The sequence below is a fragment of the Macrosteles quadrilineatus genome, unplaced genomic scaffold, assembly GCF_028750875.1.
Source record: "Macrosteles quadrilineatus isolate MER2022 unplaced genomic scaffold, UCM_ALF_1.0 Scaffold_8__2_contigs__length_117827958, whole genome shotgun sequence".
Taxonomy (NCBI): Eukaryota; Metazoa; Arthropoda; class Insecta; order Hemiptera; family Cicadellidae; genus Macrosteles; species Macrosteles quadrilineatus.
Genome location: NW_026542601.1, coordinates 113,276,335 through 113,298,829, shown reverse-complemented (window position 1 = coordinate 113,298,829; position 22,495 = coordinate 113,276,335). Strand labels below are relative to the sequence as shown.

At 33.6% G+C, this 22,495-nt stretch overlaps 1 protein-coding gene across 3 annotated transcripts in view; it reads right to left on the bottom strand.

Moving 5' to 3' along the window:
• Nucleotides 1-5,892: 5,892 nt before the first annotated feature.
• Nucleotides 5,893-22,495, bottom strand: part of LOC129000061 (activating molecule in BECN1-regulated autophagy protein 1-like) — a 38,469-nt gene continuing 21,866 nt past the window's right edge. For all 3 annotated transcript variants that reach the window (XM_054426920.1, XM_054426922.1, XM_054426921.1), the window contains exons 16-26: nucleotides 21,462-21,603; nucleotides 21,001-21,052; nucleotides 20,323-20,394; nucleotides 19,294-19,397; nucleotides 18,513-18,582; nucleotides 17,618-17,805; nucleotides 16,811-17,116; nucleotides 16,118-16,225; nucleotides 9,979-10,104; nucleotides 8,549-8,715; nucleotides 5,893-6,982 (exon numbers count right to left, since the gene is read on the bottom strand). In XM_054426920.1, the coding sequence (XP_054282895.1) occupies nucleotides 6,800-6,982; nucleotides 8,549-8,715; nucleotides 9,979-10,104; nucleotides 16,118-16,225; nucleotides 16,811-17,116; nucleotides 17,618-17,805; nucleotides 18,513-18,582; nucleotides 19,294-19,397; nucleotides 20,323-20,394; nucleotides 21,001-21,052; nucleotides 21,462-21,603 (1,518 nt within the window). In that variant the 3' untranslated portion in view covers nucleotides 5,893-6,799. The remainder of the gene's footprint in view (nucleotides 6,983-8,548; nucleotides 8,716-9,978; nucleotides 10,105-16,117; nucleotides 16,226-16,810; nucleotides 17,117-17,617; nucleotides 17,806-18,512; nucleotides 18,583-19,293; nucleotides 19,398-20,322; nucleotides 20,395-21,000; nucleotides 21,053-21,461; nucleotides 21,604-22,495) is intronic.

Here is a 22,495-nt window from a genome sequence, read left to right as displayed (position 1 = left end):
GTATAAGTCTGTCTACCTTGGTTTGATGATCTAGGAAGTCCTTGGGTTAACTCGTTACCAGTTTGGGTTATAATTATTGAATCCAACTCGTATTAGTGCATTTCAGCTTCATTTACATGAATAGAGCGAGACATGAGATCCTTTGTAGGCTATACTGTACATAAGAAGCCCTAAGGCTTCTGCAATATTTTTTTTGTGTTATTCAGTAAGTTAAGATGATCCTGTATGAAAATGATTGTAACAAAACTCAGATTTTGTCAATTATAATATTAATAGACAAATTTAACTGCACTGTACTCCGAACCAAAATATGTGAACTAATACTGACTAAATAACAAATCTTCAATAATTATTGGACATAAATCCCCACAACGGGCAAGTAAACTATGATCCAACAAAATACATATCCTGCTACTCAGAATTCAGAGTTAGAACTAGACACAGAATGGAAGAGTACAGAAGGGGTTTGGGGGGGAGGGGAAAGGGGAGAGGTATTGTAGTTGATCGGACATGAAAGAGATAAGGAATGCACCTGAAATCCAAGGTCTCTTTGTCTATCTTTCCTGTTTCCAACATATTTTCCTAAATTCAAGCTAGCTTATATTTCTCTCCAAATAATACGTAGCTAAATAAATATATTTTTGTATTTTTCTTGTTTATATATTTTTTTTTTGTATTTTCTTCCAATAAAATAAAATGTCACAATCGGGTGATGATCGTGGATATTGCCCTGAACTTTCCAAATCAGCATACGCCTTTTTGTTTTTAAATAGTACATATATTATCTTAGGTCAATTATATTATCATTTTTGTGAGTCCGTGTACAGTTGGATTTCATAATTTGTTCCCATTGTTGTGGTAAAGGTACATCAGTTGTGCAATGCAAAAATTTTAGACCTTTAGATTATGGCACGATTTTTACTTTTCATTTTCATTATATGTTATTTTCACCTTAGGATAAAATAAACATATTCTAGGGAGTTTTTATACATACTGTATGTCTGAGGTACAAACAATAGATAAAAAATAAATCCGGTCAATAAGTATTTAAGGATGGGTGCTATATCTAATTATTATTTATTGATCAAACAATCAACCATTCCACAGGGAGGACTTTCCAATTGTTGAGCCTGATTGAATAGGATGCATCCGTTCAAAATCCCAACAAAATCTGGTTAGAACTGGTTAAAGTATTGTATAGAGCACAACACTCTACTTATCCCCTTTGAACCAGCCTTAGAAATTTAAGTGGTTTTGTACGCTGACAATTTTAACTATTAACAGAATAATTTGGCAATTGGTTTTTTAAAGAAGACAAACAATTACTATAAAATAAACACCTGTTGGCAAAAATTCTTGATTCTTTTGTTGTGTTGATAAAAAAAAAGGAATCATTATTTAACTCTTAGAAGAACATCCATGACGACTACGACTGCAGTTGTTAATACAGTATTGTCTTCCCACACAGGGAAATTCGCTAATAGTGAAACCTTATTATTGATGCCATTTTGCTAGTCAAGCAAGCAGGATTTTTATCTTATTGTACTGATGCTAGTATACATACACTCACGATACAGAAAGCCTGATGAAAAAGTTTCCGTCAATCACCATCTTTATAGGTCGCGTGGTGTATTTATATATGTTATTGTTATCAGTTATCTCTGAGGGTCAAGGATAAAAATATTGCTACCCTTAAAATAGCAAGACCCAAAGGACTGGCTATAAAATATTCAATTACTAAAGCCAAAATTTGTATCGTTCACTCCAACTAAATCTTAAGAGAACAATTATTGGATACAAATCTTCGAGTTCAAGATTACCTCCTCTCAATTGATAAAAAAAAGTAGCTTGGATCTCAAAGCAAATTCAGTATAAGGATTGGTAAAAAAGGACAACTATTTTTTGTGGTATTGGTGTGGATTTTACTAAATCAAAACATAACATCACATCCTTACAGCAAGAGTAAACTATTTACGAAATACTTCACAAGATTGTTTTAAGCTTCAAAAATATAAACAATCTGTAATAGCATATAATTTATTGAAATATAGTACTTAAATAATACAAACAAAATATAATCATACTATACTAAAATTTGCATTACAATATAAGATTTCTGGAAAGTACTAGCAATGCATGAAATATTATTTGTATTGAAAAGAGAATACATTCATACACAATTTAACATGAAGGATTTTAAGTTAGTCTTCTTTTCATAAATTATTGGTAACAGTCTTTATTTCTTTGATGTTAATAAGCAATGTGATTTTGTTCCTAAAACGTGCGTATTCAAACAGCCTGCCACCTTTTTCAAAATTCCCACGACAGTATTCTGTTACTATCTTTTTTATCTGTGGTACCATAGACAAAAGAAATTGTCTGTGGTGGTACATACTTAATTTTTTCACATTGATAGCTCGCTATCATTGGCTGTCGGATACGGAAATAGACATCACTTCAAAATGGACCAGCCTATTTTTTTAAGAGCATAGTTAAATGATCCACTTACACTGTATGCTGCAGTCTAAAATTCCATTCTCTGCATAATTTTTTGTTACTGATACAGTTTATATAGCATAAAAGATTTAAACCTTATAATATTACTATCTGTCAGTGGCTCAACGTAACTATGTCCATTTTGATTAAAAAACTGGTGAAAATTATAACAGGATGGAATGTCTAGTTTTAAGCTATCTGATGTTACATTCTATTCCAATAAAATAAAACCATAATATCGCGATTTACCTATAGGGTTGAAAAGGATGATAAAAATGACCTAATAAAATTGTAAGCACTTAGAATAACATTTCAATGTGTACATAGTGAGAAAATTCTAATGTGATTTACATATAGACTAGAAATAACACATTTTAGTGAAAATTGACTGTTTATACAAGATTGCAGTCTTGTATTGGGGAAAGCTCATTGCAAATTTTATTGTAATTTCGTATATATCTATATATGTTTTATTTCACAATAACTTACTCTATGGTAAGTTGGTTAAACACCTCGTTGGTGCTACAGCATGTGTTAATCAGTTATTTCTAACAACAATAAGAGGTTAGGAAAAAAATTAATGAGCTTTTGTGCAGTTACTTATATTTTATTCCAATTAAGAGGACTCTATTGGAATCATAAGTTTGTACAAACCAAGATAAAAGTGTAAAACACTAAAATTTTGTGCCATGGAATGGAAGTAGTAAAAATTACTGCATTTAAAAGGGTTTGGGTATTGCTGTGATAATGAATTGCCGTGATCTAGTCCTAATTGACAAATGTAACTAACATATAATATAACGCCAAAATCCAAAGCAAGACATTAGGACATTATCATAATTAACCTAAAAAATTGTTACAATGGCACATTTACTAAAAATTAAGATACAAAGGAGATGACTTTAATATTGATCTAGAATCCTTGAACTGATCAGGCTTTCAGCACACGAAGCCCCAGACTTCTCTGAATATAGAAATTTATCTCAACACTTTTCTACATGATTAATTATTTACTAAAATGCTGAAACTAATAGGAAACGTTTCCTAAATGTTTACAGGTTGAGGTTAGACATCTCACAGATCAACAAAATAAAACTTACACACAATGAAACAAATTGTTTACTAATGAAAAATGAGAAACACAGTCATGATTGGGAAAGTTTTATCACCTAAAAGTTAACAATTTACAACGATAAAAGAATTTTACCAATTTCATACAAATACACTGACTGATTCGACAGAAGTGGAATACAGAAAACAGTTTCATCTTCTGGTTTTGATGCCCTCATGCATTTAATATCAAGTAAAAACATGAATTGAACTGGTGTACCAGCAAAATGTAATTGAAAATTGCCCAACAACTGAAGATCTTTTTATTGGTCCACAATATGTTCTACAATAGAATTTGGACCTTTTTAATGGCAATTCATAAATAAAAAATAAACTATTGTAGAGAAGAAACAATGGATGTTACATACACTTGATAAAACTTACTTTAGGCTAATGAAGTATAAAATTCGAACAAAAATTAAGACTTAATTAATATGAACCATGACTCAAGGGAACCTTGTTTACGATGAACTAGTTTAGAAGTTTCTATAATTTTAGGTGTAACACTAACAACAAAAGTCGGAGACGAGTACTAAAAACTAAACTTGTTTTAACACTGAGAAAGATTAACACTAAATTGTTTAATACTTCCCAATATTTTTCTGTTAAAAAAGAGAAACAAATAAGTATATGCTTGTTGACAATAGAAAAAATTCTAACAATTGTATTGATATTGATTAGAGTTATCAATGTACAATACCGGTAGCCATTTAAACAGAAGGTATAAGGCAAAGGCGAAAATGTAACCATTTGACTATCTTAACTAGCATGATTATTTAAGGAATATAATTTGTAAGAAATTACAATTACTCAATCTAATTAGAAACAAGTTTTAGTTACTGCTAAAAGCTATTTTAAAGCTTAATTCAGACAATTTGTCATGATTCAAGATCAATCAATGTATTCTTAAAACTCTAATGCACAGTAGAACCTTGCTAATTTCACTTTAAATAAGCCAACTTAATGTTTATATGTATCAGTGTTTGTTTGAACACGGTGCTAATTTGCTTCTTTCATGTTGAAAACACATTTAGGTTTTGTAAAGCAATAAGGATATAGTTTGATCTGTTTGAGTGGATAATTTGGTTTCCGACATTTTCTTGTTTGTTTAGATACTAAGGGTGTTTTCAATGACCTTTTCTGACAAATAATTACTCTGTAATATAGTTCTTAATATGTTTCTTACTACAAGGGAAATTCCCTGAAACAGAAACTATAAGTTAATTGATTACAAAAGTAAATTAATTACTTTGTTTTGATAACAAAATATGGTTTAAATAAATACTACGCCACTTTTCCATTATTGCTTGAATATTTCAAAGACATTCCTGGTCCCATTAAAACCTCATCTGATGTGTTTGCATAGACAGTAGACAAAAAAACAACAATAATATTGTATTGCATTAAATTTAAGTACTGTATATGTGAAATACATTTTACTAATAAACTGTTTAATTTATACTAAGGTCATTTAGATTCAAGATGATTTTAAGTATTATCTTTAAATTTGTCGCAACAAGTGATGGCTAAGCTGGTAGTTTTATGTAAGGAATCCTATACTCTAATACGAGCAATGTTTGCTTGTATGTATGTATGTATGTATGTATGCTTGCAGAAAGATCTCGAAAATGGCTCCGACGATTTTCTTCCAATGTTGTAAATAGTTTATTTCTGGCCTAAAAACGAGTTTACTGCAGTTAGAACTACCTACAAAAATCTAATTACGTAGATCTACCTGTCCGCCATGCGCTAATGCAAGGCTTTAGGATCTCCCTCATTGTCGGCTTAACCGTTCTTAACCGATTGAAATTATATTTATGTTAATTTATTTGTTACATATTTTTGTAGACTTGTATGGTTATAATTCCGTGGTAATAGTAGAAATTTAAGTGTTAAGTGACTGGTAAATACTTATATGGACTTTGATTGTATCACACACAACCTAAATTGTTTGTTGAAATTTCTAAATCCTTATCCAAAGCCATACTTTGCTTGTTAATTTTTTTTTGTTAGTTTGAGCATTTTCTAATTGGATCCTTTGTAAGAGAATTCTTGTGTTCGAAACAAGCTTTTAGTTTATTGGTGATGCAAGGTTCTACCATAAAAACGTAAAATGAAAATATATTTCAAACATAAGAAATAAACAAAAATAAGTGAGGGAAAACAATTCCATATACCAGTTATTAAAACATGTTGGAGTTTATATAATAAAATATAAATAGGAATAAGGAGGCACACAGATAAAAATACTTAACACTAAGATTCGAAAAAGGAGAACCATTCAAAAGTTTTGTAAATTTTATAATAAAGAAATACTTTTAGCAACCACTGATTCCGATGAATGATACAATTCTTTTTCTCGATATATACAAATTAATTTTGTAATATTTTGTAACATTCTGGTGGCTTTATGACAAAATATTGTTCAAGTAACAAAAGATAAACATATTGACTCTTAGAGCTGCACTTTGATTCAGGTCCATAGATAGTTGCAATTATATTAACGGATTACACATAAGTGCATATCACATAAAACATCAGTCCATTCACTTTGTGATTCATACTGTACTGTACATACAGTTAACACAAAAATGTTTCCAGTTTCAACTACAATAACATAGATTACATTAAGCACTGTGTTATATCAGCAATATAATTACTTAGTTAATAATGTAAAACAAAAACCACATACATATTAATTTTGAGGGAACGACACTAGTTTGAACAGGCAGGATAAAAAACAAATCTGAAATTTATAAAATCCAAGAGTGCTTTTGGTATTGTGCTGAGCTCGATATAGCAAATTTTTCTTACACATGTTTTATTAATGTCAGATTACTGGATTTTTCTCAAAAGTTTATGCATTCCATATATTGACACAGCATACAGCATGTATGGCCCCTCAGAAGTATGTATTTTTCAAATGCTAAATCGAATATATTTTCGGGATTTTTGAAGTTACAATTGTAAAATTGTACAATCTCAAACTGTGCACGAAAACATCAAACGCTTGATCTCTCGGAAAAACTGGCCTTGAAGATTTTTATTCCGCACTCAAAAATCAATAACAAACATATAAAACTAACAAATAAAACAAATAGCACCTAGCATAGAGAATTAACATAAACATTGTCAGTAGTCACCACTTACGAGGGGGTATTTACATATGTACTTTAAATACAGGGTTGTCGGATCATCGTAGTATCCGCAGGTGTCCAGTGTTGGTGCCGTAGACCAGACCTTGGCCTGGACTGGGAGCCCATCGGATACAGTTTAGACTCATAAAGCCAAGGTGACGGGTCAGATCCAGGTCTCTTTGGTGGCGCAGACGACCCAGGCCTCCCTGTCCCAACAGAGCGCCTTCCAGTTGGAAAACCTGCAAATAGTAGACACTAGTAAGTTTAGCCTACCCACATTGACCTGCTGGGTTGTACAGTTTTCTTTTTAACCTTTCACATAACATACAAATTTCTAAGATAAATTACTGATAAATAATAATAACAAATACTTTATTGTCTTGACAATATAAATTGTATCGACAGTACAATTAGGTATGCTATTAAATAAAACTCTTAAATTTTGATGCATTTTTCATTGAAGTCTTCAATAGAGTAGATTGGATTTTCAGTAAGAATTTGTTTTAATTTTCTTTTGTGTTCTTTTAATTTTAAATTTTGAATATCAGTTGGTAATTTGTTAAATAATTTTCTTCCGTTCTAATAAACATGTTTTTCATAAAACCTTGTTTGGTGGAAAGTAGAAGAAATTGTTTGTAATTTTCTCAAATCATATTTCTTCTCACATAATTAATCATTTTTCCAGAATTTCTTAAAATTGTTCTTTGAAAATAGTAATGTTACATGAATATAAAAATTGAGTTAAAGGTCATGAATTGGTAATTTTTAAATAATTTTTTACAGGATTGGCGTGGTTTTAATTTGAAAATAATTCTTAATGCAGACTTTTGCAATTTAAATATTTGTTTAGTTTTTGATGAAGTTGAGCCCCATATAGGTATTGCGTATCTAATATTGGAAATAATTAGCGAATGATATACAGTGAGTAATGCGTCTTCACTACAGAACATAGATAATCTTCTTAGTATAAAAATAATTTGGGAAAGTTTTTTTACAAGTGTTCAATATGTGAGTTGAAATTTAAATCTTGGTCTATAATAAGTCCTAGGAATTTGATTGTTTTTACTTCTTCTATATGTTGTTCACCAATTAAAATATTTAAGTTGACATTTTTTTTAAATTTTATCTCTGATTGAAAATTCCATAAATTTGGTTTTATTTACATTAATTTCTAAGTGGTTTTCCATGAAGCATTGTGCTAGTTCATTGTGATGTTTTGTCAATCTCATAATATTTTAAGTAATCCATTCTGTTGTTTGAATTAAGAGGGGGGTTAATTAATTTGGACAGTTCTGCAAGTCTGTCAAATTAAACTAATATGGCAACGAGGTTAGTGGAACCTTCATTCAGTAGAACACCAATTAGGCTATCTAGATCAACTGGATTTATTCTAGATATAAATACATATATACATATTATAGCAACCAGATAACTAATTGCGCCCAGATTAATACGACATTACCTAGTGGACACAATTAGCACACGTCATCATTCGAAAAATGGAAACGGAAACTGCAAAAAACTGTTCAGTCCAAATTTCTGCAGGATGAAGAGAAATGTCAGTTAAAATCCAAAACTTCCACTCACAGAGTGCGCTTCAGTCCAAAATTCTATTTTGTGCCTTAGACATAGAAGATACTATAGCTTACAATAAGTTATCCTATCATTTTTACTTGATTGAAAAGTTATCTTGGACATAAAGTTACAGCAGCACTCTCAGTCACCTTAATCCAACTAGGCCTACCTTAATTTATTATGAAACTGTTGACAACTTAAACATGGTATTGAATGTCTGGTCCACTGACCTGAGCGTTGGTATGCCTGTCTGAACTGACTAGAGCCACTCTCCTGGAGGCCAGTCCCACTACGAGATGTCTGGTGGTGGGAGACAGACTGACGGAGACAATACTCTGCTCAAAACTGGTTCTGTACAGCAGCTGGCCTAGGTTGCTCCATTGAAGGCTGTACACTCCTGCAACATAACAAGCAATGTAGTACGAGTGCTGTAGAGGTCAAATAGCTATTGTTACTTTTGTATGAGTGTTGGAGAGATCAAATAACTATTGTTACTGTTGTATGAGTGATGAAAAAGTCAAACAACTACTTCTCTTGAGGGGCTCTACAGAGAAGTAACTAAAGCAAGAGAAACAGGAAGTAGAATAATTAAACATGCTTTTATCTTATTACACATATCCCGGTGGAAATAAATATCTTTTAACTTGCCTGTACAATTTTTTTTACAATAGTCGGGTTGTAAAAGTATGGCGTTTTGAATTTTGAAAACCATTTTGTGGATTTGAAAATGTATACAATCTAAATGAAACGTCAGAACTTCATCAAGATTTAATATGATATAGACACATTCTAAACTATTGTAAGGTTTTCAGAATTTTTAAATAACAAACAATTCTTTTGCTAAACTTAACCTATGACAGTTCTTAGTTCTGAAACTATATAATATATAAAATTCTCGTGTCACAGTGTTTGTCTGCAAACTCCTCCGGAACGACTTCACCGATCGTTATGAAATTTGGTGTGTAAATTCTGTAGGTATGCGAATCGGACGTAAACTATTTCCCGTTTCGAAATTCTTAAAAGGGCTCCGCCCCAGTGGCTCTGGAGTTTCCCATGTTAACCTTGTGAGAAATGGAATTAATGAATCTTAACAGCTGTTTCAATTAAACAAGTTGGTTCTGTTCTATGATGTTCAATAGCATTAAAGTTACAAGGATTACCAACAGGGTGCAGCACTATTATTTCTTTTACATTTATGACAACAGCTAATTTGCAACCAAAAGGTGAGTGAGCGTAGCGAACAAACTTCAACCTGGAGGCGAGTTAGCGTAGCGAACGAGCTAACCTGAAGGCAAGTGAGCGCAGCGAACGAGCTCCAACCTAAAGGTGAGTGAGCGTAGCGAACGAGCTCCAACCCAAAGGTGAGTGAGCGTAGCGAACGAACTTCAACCAGGACGTGATTGAGCGATGCGAACGAGATCATCTTGAAAATTAAACGTAACGGTACTTTCTTTCCATCGGTCTGTCTTAGGGAAAACCTATAACTTAGGCGATACGAAGTTCGCCGGGTCAGCTAGTCTTTTTATGAAATTTAACTAATTCGGTCAAGTGGGTTTTGCAAGGTGAAAACATGACAGACACCTTATATTCGTAATTAGTTACCTTTTTTAGAAGTAGTTTTTATAATAGTAAAACTTTCAGTTTTAGTTTAAAGACTCACCGAGCAGTGTTGTCATGCTCTGCCGCCCAGATGGAAGCAGTGTTACCAACAGACGTCCGTCCTTTGACATGTCCACACTTGCGTCGTTGTGTATCCTACACTCGTTCACTACTATGTTCTTCTCCGCTGAAAACAAGTTAATGTAGAATTTTTTGCAATGAAAGTGAACGCGATTTCCTAGTAAAAAACTTAAAATACACGTCGAGTAATTTTTACTCAACAAACTTGGTGGCTCAGTCTGTAGTGTGACTTATGAAACCGAATCACAGGGTTGCCACCAAAGTGAGATAAAAAAATTCATGCATAATTCAAGGTTTTCATTGGTAGTTTTGAAAAATTCATGGGGTATATGCTCGCACAATTTCACCATAAAAGAGTATTGCCTAGTTCAGAATTGTACATTAATTTATCGACAATATATAGTTTTGTGTGCTACTATAAAATAAAACACATTTCATGCAATTATTTTAGAGTGAAAAATAAGAATTTAATAAAATTTATCCAGTCTAAAAAAAGTAAAATCACAGATGAAAAAGGATATTTAATAAAAATCTTGTGTGTGATAATACAATGTAATTCTTAAAAAAAATTGAAACATCTGATTTAACAACATCATAACTTAGGCCTAATGATAAATTCAAACGTTAGAAGAAATAATAAATAAATAATAAGTCGGATTGGTAGTTAGGTATAGGCCTAACCTAAAAAACATTGCATCCAAACATAAAAGGTTTAACTTAGTTAATCCAGCAATGGCCTAGAACTTTACTGTCTAAACATCAAATTAAGATAATAGGCATAACGCATACCGGTAATTAAGATAATAGGCATAATAAAAACAAATGTTAAGAACATGATCAAGAAACGGTTAACTTAGTAATGGGCCATATCTAGGCCTACTAAAACGCACATGCAATCTATTACTACTGTAACACAGTAGGCTAGCCTACATTGTAATCCAAAGCTGAATCTAGGCTAAGTTAGGCCTGAACCAACTTTTATTTATTGAGAAGATTAAAGGTTACCGACTGACTGATAAAAACCCTCTAAAAAGGTAATATTATGTAAATAAATATTTAGTTAAATAGTTAAATATTAGTGGATTAGTTAAATGTAAGTTTAAACATAGGCTAACTTTTAAGTAATAAAAAAATAATTAATTACATTACAGAAAAGGTTAAAATAAACTTAGTTTAGAAGGATGTTTCTTCCGATTGGATCAGTTTATATATTATCATTTGCCTACACAGGTTTAAATCACAGTTAAAACAATTATTTAATTAAATTTACATCTCATTAGTTAGATTCGTATTGACTGAAAACACCTATGCTTCTAACAAAACATTTACATTTACCAGCCTCAGAACGAAATCACCATTTTTCAGCACAACATTGACTTCTTGCAACTTAGGCCTAAATAAATAAACTTAAACTCACGTTGTAAACACATTTACTCAACACTGACAGTAGTTTGAAATACGACATATTTGACCAAACAAACACAGAAGACGATTAAGTTCCAGCCGGAGCAAGCCATTTTGACCTTTATGGCAAGGCAAGGTACTTCTTATTTTAACGTTGTAAAGTATCGGAAGTATGATATATCAGTAATAAAAAATATTTAATCTGAACACTTGTTCCACTGAGTGTTGGGTAATCAATTATAAGAAGCACAAAACGGAATCACGAGTGCAAAAAGTGATCTTACTGTCCAGTGTCCACCACTACTTCAAACGTTTGACAAGTGTAAAGAAAAAAAAGAAAAGAGTAACTCTGACTTTGACTCTCATATATTTAAATATTATATTTAAATATATTTACTCCTTGCAATGCTCTTTAATGAATTCTTTACAAATGTTGGTTGCCCCTAGGTTGGAAGAACTCTAGAAAATAAAAATATCAGACAGAGCTTTTTGGCAGTGGAAGCTTGATGTTATTGAAAAATATGAGTGGACCCTGCAAAATATAAATATTCCCCAAAGGTCCTTAGGGGACGCCCCTGGCACTGCTTGTAGTTCTTCCAAAAAGTAATACCTTTAATGAGATCAATTTACCAGTCTTAATTCTACACTGAATTTACTTGCTCACTACTACACTAGTGACTAGTGTTGCACTTAAAAGGTGAATCTTTTGTAGTGGCAACATCTTGGTCGATAATAAATAGTTTTCCGAAGTAAATCTTTTCTTTGTACTGAAACCTAACATATACTACGCCCTTAGTTTGTATGATTTCACCTGTATATGTGCGAAGCTGTACATGTGATTTGAACATTCTTTTATTGATATTTAATCTCTTATAGTCCTCAAATGAGATTGAAGATAGCGCTGCTCCTGTATCAAGTTCCATAGATAATGGTTTTCCTTCAATTTCTATTTTCATAATGAACTTATCACTGTTATTTACTTGAAGTTTATAAGAATCGTAGGTAGTATGATCTAACTGTTTTTCAATCTCTCTGTCCTCTAGTTGGTCAATTCGTTGTTTTCTTGGTCCTCCCATACATACCTTTGCAATATGCCCTACTTTGTTACATAAATTGCAAAATTCATTTCTAAACTTACATGTATTTGCTCTATGGTCTTTATCTCCACACCGATAACACCGTCCTTGTAGACCTGAAAACTTTGAACGGGAAGGAGAATATTGGTCTTTGTTTGTTGCCTGTACAGCGTTCTTATTCCCAGAGTATCTGTCCCATTTTCTTGTCTGATTCTCTACAACCTTGAGCACTGGAACTGCTGGTGGTGCTGTGTGAGCAGTCATCATGCTGCTTTCAGTTCTCGAAGCTTCCAGTGATGTTGCAAGTTCAAGTGCTTCCTTAAAAGTAGTTACAATTTTCTTCTGTAAAAGTTGTCCTTTAATATCATGGTCGTGAAGTCCTCTTACCAATTGCATGCGTAATAACATATCAGTTACTGACTTTCCACAATCACAGTTAAACTAATCTTTAGACAGTTTCTTCAATTCCATAGCGAATTCGATGATTGACTCATTCGGTTGTTGTACTCTACACACAAAGCGATGTTGTAATGTTAATACACTTGGTAATGGTTCCAAATGGTCTTTTAAAACAGTAACAACATTTTCATAGTTCATCTTGTAAGGGTCATCAGGGGCAACTATGTCTAGAAGCCGTTCATGTAGTTTAGGTGAAAGTGCATGTAGTAAACTACAAAGCTTTGTTTTCTCTTCATTTACATCTTTAAGTACCAGAAAATTTTCAAATCTTTTAATGAAATTCCTAAAAGATTCTTCTTCGTCGTATGGAACAAAACTAATGTTTGATGTTGTGCTTGGTTCCTTGTTATGTGGATTTGCTGCTGTAGGCTCTGTATTATTGTGTCGTGTCTTTTCATTTCTCAATACTGCTTCTAAAACAATGTACATTTCTTCTGTCTCACTTCTGTACGAGGCTAGATCATCTTGTTCTTCATCTTCAGTAGCTAGTTCAATTTTGGTTTGTGCATCTTCAAATTGTTTCCAATACGATCTTAAACTGTCTAACCTCACCTCTATCTCTGCACTTGTCATTTTATCAGTTGCTTTATTTTCTATAATTAGTTTAAATGCTTTGGAAATTTGCCTTTTTGCAACTGATCTCAACTTCTTTATATTTCCTATTTCCGTCATCCTCGTCGCCATTTATTTTATATAATAATTAGATTCAAATCAAAAGATAGGTACATTATTTTATTCAATCCATTCTATTTACAAAATTGGTAAACATAAACAATCAATTAATGAACACATGTTTAAAACTATACATCAGAAAGCATCGATTTTATCGGTAGATCGGTACTCGGTAGAGATGGGCGTTATAACATAACAGGATGAATAACAGTGTTGCGGCCACGGCAACGTTATGGCGGCAACACGTTGCGGAGAACTCCCTGTTATTATAATAACGTATCTATCTACACAATGTTGCAGGAAAGCCGCGCGGACAACGAAAACATGCATTGCCATTAGTGCCGTTGCCGTAACGCTACCAGAGCAACGATAACTTCTGAAACGAACTAGAATAACCACTGAGCTATAATTCTAACTGGAGGTAGCACCATTAGTCAATGGTAGCACTGAATGTCAAAGATGCGTGTCGCCAGCCGCCATGTTTGCGTGAGGTGTGAGTTATAAAGAAGCCATGTTATTGGATGAAAAAACTCACTGCCATACAAACCTAGTTATAGAAGCCATGTCATTGGATGAAAAAACTCACTGCTATACCAACCTAACAAAATTAGCGACACGCTTTTGACAGACTTCTGACATGGCAGTGCTACCTCCAGTTATAATTTTAGCTCAGTGAGAATAACGCATCCTGTCTGGGCCACGCCCGACTCGCGCCCGACTCCCGACTACAACTGAAAACTGAACTGATCAACCGACAACGATAACTGAACGCCGCAACACGTTATTGGGCAGCTGCGTTATCGTTATAACCGTTGCCGGAAAACAACGATAATTCTCATCTCTAGACTACTCGGCTGACGTCGGTTACGTTCGGATTTGACCTTGAATAAACTACGCAATCGTTTCTGTTCGTGGCATGGCAACAAAACTTTTTATCTTGACACTCCCACTTTGACGTTTTATCTCGGTGTTCATTTCGAGAATGGTTTTAATACGGAGTATTTGATTCAGCACATTTAGGGGTTTTGGCTGAATTATTAATAATGATTTTGAGAATTCATGGTCCAATGGCGAAATTCACGCATAATTCACGCACTTTTTCATGGTCACCTAAATTCACGCATAATTCACGCTTTTCAAGGTTTTCATGGCTGGTGGCAACCCTGGAATCAGCAAAGTCGAGGATTCCCGGTAAAGTTACTTAAAATTTATGGGTTGGGTACTTTTCACCCTTATACTCTTATGAGCTCACACCTTTCTTATCTTTATACGTTCAACACAGACACCTGAGGCCAATGTGGACGAGCAGGTTCACGATTAGAGAGAGGCTGGCAATCTTTAAGACTACTTATTGAAAATATTTGTGAAAAGGAAAATCTTTAACATAAATTGAAAGCGTTTGTAACTAATACTACCAGTAACAGATTCAAAGTATATTTTAAAGTAGGGATGGACGAGATTGGATTTTTAGTTCGAGACGAGACGAGACGAGATTTTTTATTTCTCATAAAATTTCGAGACGAGATCGAGACGGGATTTCCCTTCTCATACACAACGGGAAATGCACGTTCAAAATTTTTACCTGATTTTGTAACATTGTTAGATGACTGTTTAAATACAAAAATAATGATAATAGGCAAGAATATTTACAATCTTTTATTAAAAAACATCAGCATAACATTTTTTTATTAATCACGCCTAACTTATTAAAAATTACTACGATTAGGAAACATAGTGATATCAGTTAGGATAGAGTTCAACTTATCCTAAAATAAAATAAATCATAAAATAAAAGCAATATTATTTTTTATAAAATAGTTACTTGTTTTGACTTTTTATAGTAATAAAACATTCCTCACAATGCTTACACTTAACAAAACTTCTCAAATGTTATTAAAGTATTATTAAAATAATTAAAGTAATATTTACATTTAAAGAATTAATTAAATAAGAACGCCTTCGCAAAGGAAACGCAACTACAACACGCTCCTGTATTGCGGGTATTGCATTGACTTTCTGCAGGCGTTTTTAATTTTTTTTTTTTTTTTTTTTTTTTTAAATTCTCGTCTTGATAAAAATCTTGGCCAAAAAGAAATCTCGTCTTGTGTAACGAGATTTAAAATTTCCCGAAAATTTCCCGAAATTTCGAGACTTGACCATCCCTATTTTAAAGTAAACAAATTAAGAACCAGCTGACAATGTAGCAATAAACCACAATCGATGATAGTAATAAAAAACTACTCACGATACAGTTGGTTAAATACAATCACAGTTTACAAAAGTGAAAAAAAGTACATGTATGTCCTCAATTCCGTTTGAATATTTAATTTTTTACCTATGGATGATTAGAACTAGCGTAGCCCTTTATAGCATGATTACGTGAATTTCTTAAATTAATCAAATATTTCCTGCATTTTAAGAATGTACTTTGCCATACTGTAGTGGTTATAATCAATTTAAGATTGAAGTCCATTCAACTTATCACCAACTAATTGTCAGAACTCTTACCATTTCCGAGATCAGGCAGTTTGTACTTGGAGAAGTCCCAGGCTTGTATTCGGTGGTGGGGGGACATCGGTGTATCTGTTAGAATCACAGAGCTCGGTCCATACCCGGCTGAAACCAGAGAATAAAACTTAGAGTAAACAAATCATACAAAGTTATTCTGAGGTTAAAATAAAAAATAATATCAAGGTTTCTAATAACTAGACCCTAACACGTTTTTAAGAAGTATTCAATTTAGATGCTAGATGCTTGCTAGATTAAAGAATACTCCAGATTACAGGGCAGTGTATACTAATTCTAGCTTAAAAAATTCAAGGAGTTTTACAGGAGAACTCAAGACAAATCCTTAATTATTAGGTTTGAAAACAATCGGAAACCTCCTTTGAACTTCATAAAACTGCTTTTATATTTGGTAAAATTGATTACCATAATTTTTATCCCATAATAAATTGAACAGCTGGATAATAAGTTAATGTACTTAAGAAAGTGTAAGTTTTAAATTTCATTTTATTTATTACCTTGTTGGTACTTTTACTTTAAGGAAAACTTTCTACAGAATAATATTCGATTTAACATATTCAAAAATAGTTTTACTGTAGGTAATAGATTGTATTAGGTATTTCCCCTACAGCACAGTTGTGGAATGAAGTATACTGAGTATTCCTACAGTTATAAATTTACAGAAAATCAAAGTACCTCGCATAAAAAAGAAGTCGCTGCCTCTGTCCTGTGCGGGTGACGAGTCTTCACTGGTTGACTCGGCTGGTGTGTACGGTGTGTAACGAGTGCCAGACGAGTAGAAGAACCTCGGAGGTATCATCATGGGGTGAGGTATGGGTGGAGAGTAGGGTCGGTTGCGAGGTGCAGGGGTGGACTCTGCCGGGGGCGCAGGCAGGTCATTGACCCTTACGACAGGCACGATGGGCGGCCGGGGCGTGGGGTGAGGCAGACTACCGGGGCGAAACACCGCGTGTCGTGCGGTCACGCCTCTGTTGACTGAACCTGAAAATTATACAAGTGTTAAACAAATTTAACTTTGAAATTTTGATAAAAAACAATTATGAAGTTTTTGATTATGATTATGATTATGAAGGATTGCATTTTTAGTTTGGGACAGGACAGGATTTTTATTTCCTGCCCAATTTTCAGGACAGGATGAGTTCATTCCGAGCTAAAAAGGGGGTGTTACAAAACTTGATTAAATATTCTTGCAGACAGAAATAATTATATGCACTTAAAAAAAAAAAAAAACAATACTGAGCAATAACACATAAGTAAAAGAAAACCGTTAACAAAAAATGCATTTTTGGTGCTTGTCTGGCTGTCCTAGCGCTACATATCGTGAACATGTTAGGTTGTGTATTACTTTTGACACGAGTGGCCAGGCCATGCTAAACACTGGAAGTTTACATTTCTCCTTTTTTGCTGCACACGTCTATGGTGCAGAACCAGTAAGGCAAACTATATATTTCCCAACCAAAGCTTTAACATTGCCAGACTTACCATTGTTGCTAGTAGCCGTCCTCCTGGGTGTCGGCTGGTCGCCAGTGCCTGTACCTGCTGGTGGAGCTCGCCTCAGTATCCTGCGCCAGGCCAGAGACGTGCGGCTGCGCGAGTACCGAGACGGTCGTAGGCCGTGTCTATTCTGACCAGAGTCCAGCATACTGCTGCGCCTTGCTTCTAACTCTCTCCTATATAATGACAAGTAAAATTTACATTTTATTTTCGGTAATCTGAATTTTCCAATGAGGATTTCCTTTACAGTATACTATGGAAAGTATGGCTTAGATGAATACACAAAACTGATTTATGATCAGTGTTTTTATTTCATCTACCCTGTTTAAAAACAGTAAAATGTTGATAATATTTAATTTCTTGATTCTTTTTGAGGCAAAACTTTGAAAACACAATAATCCAAACTGATTAGTACAAATTCCTTTAAAGATGTAAAAATGCAACAAGGCTGAGTCTTGGCATAGCTTAGCACATATTTTGTACTAGGGAACGGTCCAAACCCTGGTCTAGTTACTATCTAACGTTACCATTTCTTAGTCCAATTTGATAGCACAATGACAAGAACTGTAAGGTAAGACATTTTTTATCCTAGAACGCAACAATTTAAACTCTTTTTTTTTGTCCAATGACTCAGTCTGTTGTGCAACTGAATACGAATCCAAGACAGTGATTTGGTCAGTTTGCGTCTTGATGCCCCACTGGTATTTATCAGTACAGTACAACAGTATGCGCTCACCCCTTACTTTGATTTAACACACACAAGCCAAAGGCCTATGGGAACAGGCAAATACAAGGTCAAAGAGACTGTCAATAAGTTTCCCGTCCCCAAACACTGTTGTGTTACTGTTAGATTAGCAGGACTACCCTACTGTAATGGAAGTACCTTGAGTGGACAAGTTGAGCAAGTAAGAGATCAGTGAGGTTGAGAGCCAACTGTAGTAGCACGTACAAATCTGAAACACACGAGGAAATGTTTGTATAGAGTTGTACAATCATAGCAAAACATGTCTTTCAACACTAGTTGATTTATACACTCATACAGTTAACACTTACAGGAGGGAAAATGTGAAAAAAGATGTTACTATGATAGTTTTGACCAATCACACTGATAATCATCATGCCCGATGGGAAGACTGCCTCTGCTATTTTAATACCTTTACAGCAATGCATTTTCCACAAGTATTGATGTATTTTCTGTAACTTGAACTATCACCAACATTTTTTTAAAATGCTAACCAAAATTGTTTGGATATTTTTTGTAAAACATTACTTAACACTCCAGGAAACTTAGGTTTTCAGCTTTTTACGCACAACATGTTTAAAACCTGCTGTAGAATAGCTATGCTACTATCTAAAATAGCTATTTTGAAGGATAATTATAGGGATGTTTAATCAGTGTATGTCTAAAATGGATTGGATATAGTTCTATACGATTAATACCAAGCAGTAATTGTGTTACATCTTAAAGTAGAACTAAATGAGCGAAAGTTAACTGTTAAAGTATAATTTCAATTGGTTGCACTAGACAAAGTCCCTAACTTTTATCAACATCGATGGTGCTATGATTAAGATTGTATCCTGAATAACGTTTAATATTTTTCAATCTAAATACAAAAATGAATAAACAAATTTCAAAAAATAGTTTTTGTAAGTATTAAACTCACTGTTGATTCTATCATTGAGAGCTTCATTTGAGGTGGGCCGCTGAGTCAGGTTGTCATTTTCAAAAAAGTTTGTTAAGCTGTCGACCATCAATAACAGCACTTGCCTGTAAAGAAAGTAAAAAATCAATCTATTTATCCTTTTGTGTTTGGTATTGATACAGATTGAATAGTTTAATTTTACAGAAAAATTCATAATTTAAAATCATGGGGATGATCTACCACAAAAATGCAAATAACTTAGTATACAGATGTTTAGGATTTTTTGAGAGGATAGCAGGCTTACCTGAATGGGAAAGAGTCCAAACTGGCACAGGAAACAAAACTTTACACCATATACACAAAACATTAGAATATTTCACTGTCACTGACAGCATTTTCAACTAAGGAAGAGGGAGTTTTCTAGATAGTTTATAGTGTAAAGTTTTGTGTTTCCTATGCTAGTTTGGACTCTTTCCCATTCAGGTAAGCCTGCTATCCTCTAAAAAAATCCTAAAAATCTAGGCCCTTGTGCTCCATGCTGCACCCTTAGTATACAGATGGTTGTTCTTAGAAGAGGACTTAGTATCAGAGACGGTGAGTCCAGCTAATTGGAAAACAATCTGTGATTTTTCAGGTTGTGACTTTTACTTGTTGCTACTAAAATGGCTATGACCGAGGTATACATTAATTGCATGACTTTTCTATCTAAACTCTTTCAGTACAGTTGGCTATTAAAAAAATTTTTAAATCTCATAGAATGGTAAATCTAAGTCGCTAGCCCATTAAAGGCGAGCTCTGCTCATATTTCAGAAATGGGCAACCTACTACAAAGAGCCATAAAAAGACAATCATTGACTATAAAATTCTAAGTCTAAGTCTAAAACTTTGTGCCACAACTACATAATTGATCATCAGTCATTCCAGATTTCAACCTCCAGTTTCATCGACCTCAGTTTTTCTATAGAGTTTTCTTGTGATGTAGTAGATAGTATTCTGACTTTCATTCCATGCCAGGATAACACCATTTTCCACAATAGTCAAAACACTCACCTAGCCCTCATTCTAGTAGACTCTCTAGTCCAGTCTGTATCATTGTTATCCGCCTCCCACGGGGGGCTTTGTCTAAAACAACACGTTGTTTCATCAGTGTTGATCAAAGCTGTTTTCATGCATGCATTTTGTTTTCCAACCAATAATGTCACAGGAAATACTCGTAGGAAAATTAAACGTTTTATGAGAAAAAGATATGAACATTCAAATCAATCTTTAAATATTCCAAAAATATGATACATATCATTCAAGTACTTATTTGGCAAGCTCTAATAATACATACATTTAAGCTAGTTAGTACTCTGTAGGAGAATTATAAGAGGTGAAACCAAAGTGAGGCATTTGATGTGACAAAGATAAAAATAAATGACAAAGTGCTAGAAGGTGACATGGGAGGAAATTGAAAAATCAGAAAATTAATTAGGAATAGAGTGACAACAGGAGAGAGTAAGTATGGAGGAGTTGATAAGGTTAAAACAAAACTATCAAAATACCCAAATAAAGAGACGTTTGATCTAAGAAATCAATCATTGTGCTGAGTGTATAGAGATAGGTAGTAAAGATAACTGGAGAAAACAAGAATAATCTAGCCACAATTTAACTGCTAGTAAGGTTTGGATTACGAGTTGAAAGTCACTACCACACAACTTCTGTATCTAAAGTGACAGCTATACGTACTGTGAAGTGTCCCCTTCTGACTGATCGTCCCTACTAGATTCATGGCTGCTTTCTGAAACAAGCAATTAAAAAAATAAGTAAATCATTGATTTAAACAAATGTGTGATAAAAATTACTTATTTAACAGATGCAAACAAAATAAAGGCAGAATGTAGGTTAGAGTGACAGCCTAAAGGAATTTGTTCAGATAAAAGTAAAAACATGTTTTTAACTTAAAATTCTCAGTTCAACCTAGCCACTTAAAATGTTTTTTCAATGTAACGGCAAAACGTCTAAAAGCAATCTTTAACTTATGACGGTTAATAACATTAGCCAAAATGGATTCTATTATGCTATATGCAAAAGCTTACTAATTAAGATGTATTCTACATGTTTTCTACTGCAATTCCCATTGGTATCCCATGATGTCCGATACCTTCTGTGCCACTATGTTCTTAGATACACAAGTCAGCTACACATACCAGTGTCCCAGAGGTTTCTCATCATGCGCTCCTCCCGTTGCCTTGTAAACCTGGACAACCGAGTGTTGCGCAACATGTTGTGTCTCGGGTTGCCGTGGCGCCACAATGCGTTCTCCAACTGGACAATGGTCTCGCGTATCACCTAAAACACATTTCATTACAATGAATGCATGTTTTACGATAGTGATGCAGTTAGGGGAGGTAGCCACCCTCCCACATTTAGAAAGATACATGGATAAATGTATATTCAATATTCCTAGTATAACCCCATGCTTTACGATTGGTTTTTGCCTCTCTATTTTTAACAATCAATCTCCAACACTGTACAAAATAAAATTTTGGGATGAAGAAGTCATAGAGGAGTTGAATTACTTTTAGTTTATAATATATCTGCTATTGACCATACCCACAATTTATAAAAAGACATTGATTCATATTAATTTGAAAACTGTGTTCTTGCAAGTACGGATTTTCTTTGTAAGCTATCATCATTCAGCAACATTAAGACAAAAGTATAGCAATTAAAGAAACTCAAACAACAAAACATAGAACTCTTAAAAAACTCAACAAAACAAAATAAACTGAGACTGAAAGCGAGTGGATTCTAACAAAATATTTCATATTCTATTTCTTATTGTAAAATGAAGTAAAATACGACCAGTTCAAAGTGAGTTATCTACTGGTTCTAGGGGTGTGCGATGCAGCATATTTTTTTCGATTCGATGCATCGATGCGATTCAAAGAATTTCGATTCGAATCGATGCGATTCGATTCGATGCAGCACGGCATGATTTTCTTCAGAAATTAAATACAACATGTGTTTCTGTAATGGATCCTTTACCTTAAAAAAGTTAAAGTAAAAAATGTACTAAATAAAATTATGAACAAGAGGATAGTTGCTGACCTAACCTCATTAATGGACACTGCTAATTTTATGGTTGGCCTAAGGAAATTCACCATTCACTAACAATTAGAATAAGCCTATATATCAATAAAGCAATCGTTAAGTTTATTATTATTGACCTGTATTAAAT